At 34.1% G+C, this 1995-nt stretch overlaps 1 protein-coding gene across 1 annotated transcript in view; it reads left to right on the top strand.

The window, feature by feature from the left end:
* The first annotated feature begins 1412 nt into the window (after positions 1-1412).
* LOC107564475 (transcription factor 4-like) overlaps positions 1413-1995 on the top strand; it is a 178401-nt gene continuing 177818 nt past the window's right edge. Inside the window, exon 1 of the mRNA XM_016249568.1 lies at positions 1413-1565. Within this exon, the coding sequence (XP_016105054.1) occupies positions 1443-1565 (123 nt within the window). The 5' untranslated portion in view covers positions 1413-1442. The remainder of the gene's footprint in view (positions 1566-1995) is intronic.

Genomic DNA, 1995 nt, shown 5'->3' with positions numbered 1-1995 from the left:
CTGAATACTGTAATTCACATGCTTCTGAACAACTGAGGAAAAAGATCAGTTCCATGCTTTAAGAACCTATACTAGAACTACAATGTAAGGAAATATTCTTATTTATTTATATTTTTATGTATATTTATATTTTATAAGTTAAAATATTTTTTAATCGAATGTCAATAGAGAAGGATGCATTTGGCTTTATAATATTGCAGTTATAACATCTAACAGTAGGTTTTAACTGTTAAAACAGCTAACCAGCCTAACCCTCACTACCTGGTTTGGGAAAATCCTCTGGCCAATTTTGGGATCTAAAACACTTTGATTTTTGCGCTGTTCTATTAACTTTTAAACCATATTTCTGTTTGCTTGTTTGTTTATTTGTTCAGTCACTCATAGTGTGAAACATCTGGGGAAAAAGTAAAGTTCATCCTCTTAAGAGCCTATAAAATTAGACTGAAATGAAATATTCTTATATATATATATATATATATATATATATATATATTTAGATTTCTATATAATATTTATTTTATATTTTATATTTGTATCTTATTAATCAAAGATATATAGTTTTTAAAAATATGTCAATAGAGAATGATGCTTTTGACCTGAAAATGGCCAATTTTGTGATCTCCCACTAAAACGCTTTGGCACAGCAATATGATACATTTTCAGGATTTTGTAAAACAATTTTGGCCCCGTTTTCTGCTATTAACTTTTTTAATCATATATTTTTTTTCAGTAACTCAAAGTGAGAAACAACTGAAAAAACCCCTCAATTGTATACATTTAAGGATCTATGAAAGATACTATAACTGCTTTAATACAATGAAATATTCTTATATATATTTTATATAATAATTTATTTATTTTTTATATAGATTTGTATTTTATTAAGTCAACATATATAGCTTTTTTTTTGTCACTATGTTCCAATAATGGCCACGGATATATTGTCATGATTTTTTTTGGTGCTGTTTTCCATTATTAGCTTTTCAATCACTATTTTTGAGTCACACCCGAATGTTTTTTTCCCTTGCACTCCTGCTATAAAGTTTACAGTTTATTATAAATAGTATAATACAGTTCATTATACTGTTATACAGTTTGTCAAATTCAGGCCATACGATGTTCAGATCATGCTGCACAAAAATGCCCAGATGATTTTTGTTAAGTGATGCAACAAAGAAATCTAGCCGTGAATATGCAGTGTCACCTTTGCATATTGCATCACTTTACAACTAAAAAGCTACAACTTTAGCTACAGTACAACTTCAGAATCTGCAAAACCACCAGGAGGCGCTGCATTCAAACAGGAAGTGATGCTGTTTGAGTCACAGATCAGTTTCCTGACCCACCTGAACAGCATCAGTAGTTTAAAACACATTTCTGGATGAATGTTTCATAACGAGGTAATTGCTTTATAAGTGATCTGTGCAGTTAGGCTGTTAAATATGTCTGTGAAGATGATTAAAACCTCCAGATTCCTGATTGACAGATGCAGGGTTGGCCTGGAAAGCGCAGTGCATCAATCCACACGACTGGACTCGACGACTGACCGTCTGTCAGATGTGAACGTGAGGCTCTGGTTGCTCTCTATTGCTCTCCGGTCCTCATGTTTGTACTGAGTGTGTGTCTGATCTGTGGGTTTCGGCGCAGGTGTGTGAAGTAATGGACTCCAGTGACACATCAGACCTCTTAAAGAGACGCTTCTGCAGGGTTTCATAAGGCCCGTGTGTGTCTTCCACCAATGCAACCATATTAAACCCTTCTTATGAAAGCATAATGATGCATTTAACGCATAGACGACGAGATGAATGGTGACCCATTGTGAGCTACAGATTCTGATCACCGATGTAGTTTTTGTGTTTCAGTCAACTTGTGTGCATCATAAACTGCAGTTTTAGTTGATATGTATTTATCTGCAATGTGACTTTGCACATTCATTGGGGGGGGGGGGGGGGAAAAACCCCCCTTCCTTCCCACTTTTTCAAAAAAATTCTGTGG

This window comes from Sinocyclocheilus grahami, unplaced genomic scaffold (genome assembly GCF_001515645.1).
Source record: "Sinocyclocheilus grahami isolate Dianchi unplaced genomic scaffold, SAMN03320097.WGS_v1.1 scaffold939.1, whole genome shotgun sequence".
NCBI lineage: Eukaryota > Metazoa > Chordata > Actinopteri > Cypriniformes > Cyprinidae > Sinocyclocheilus > Sinocyclocheilus grahami.
The sequence above is the reverse complement of the archived record's forward strand: the minus strand, read 5'-3'. Positions and strand labels throughout refer to the sequence as shown.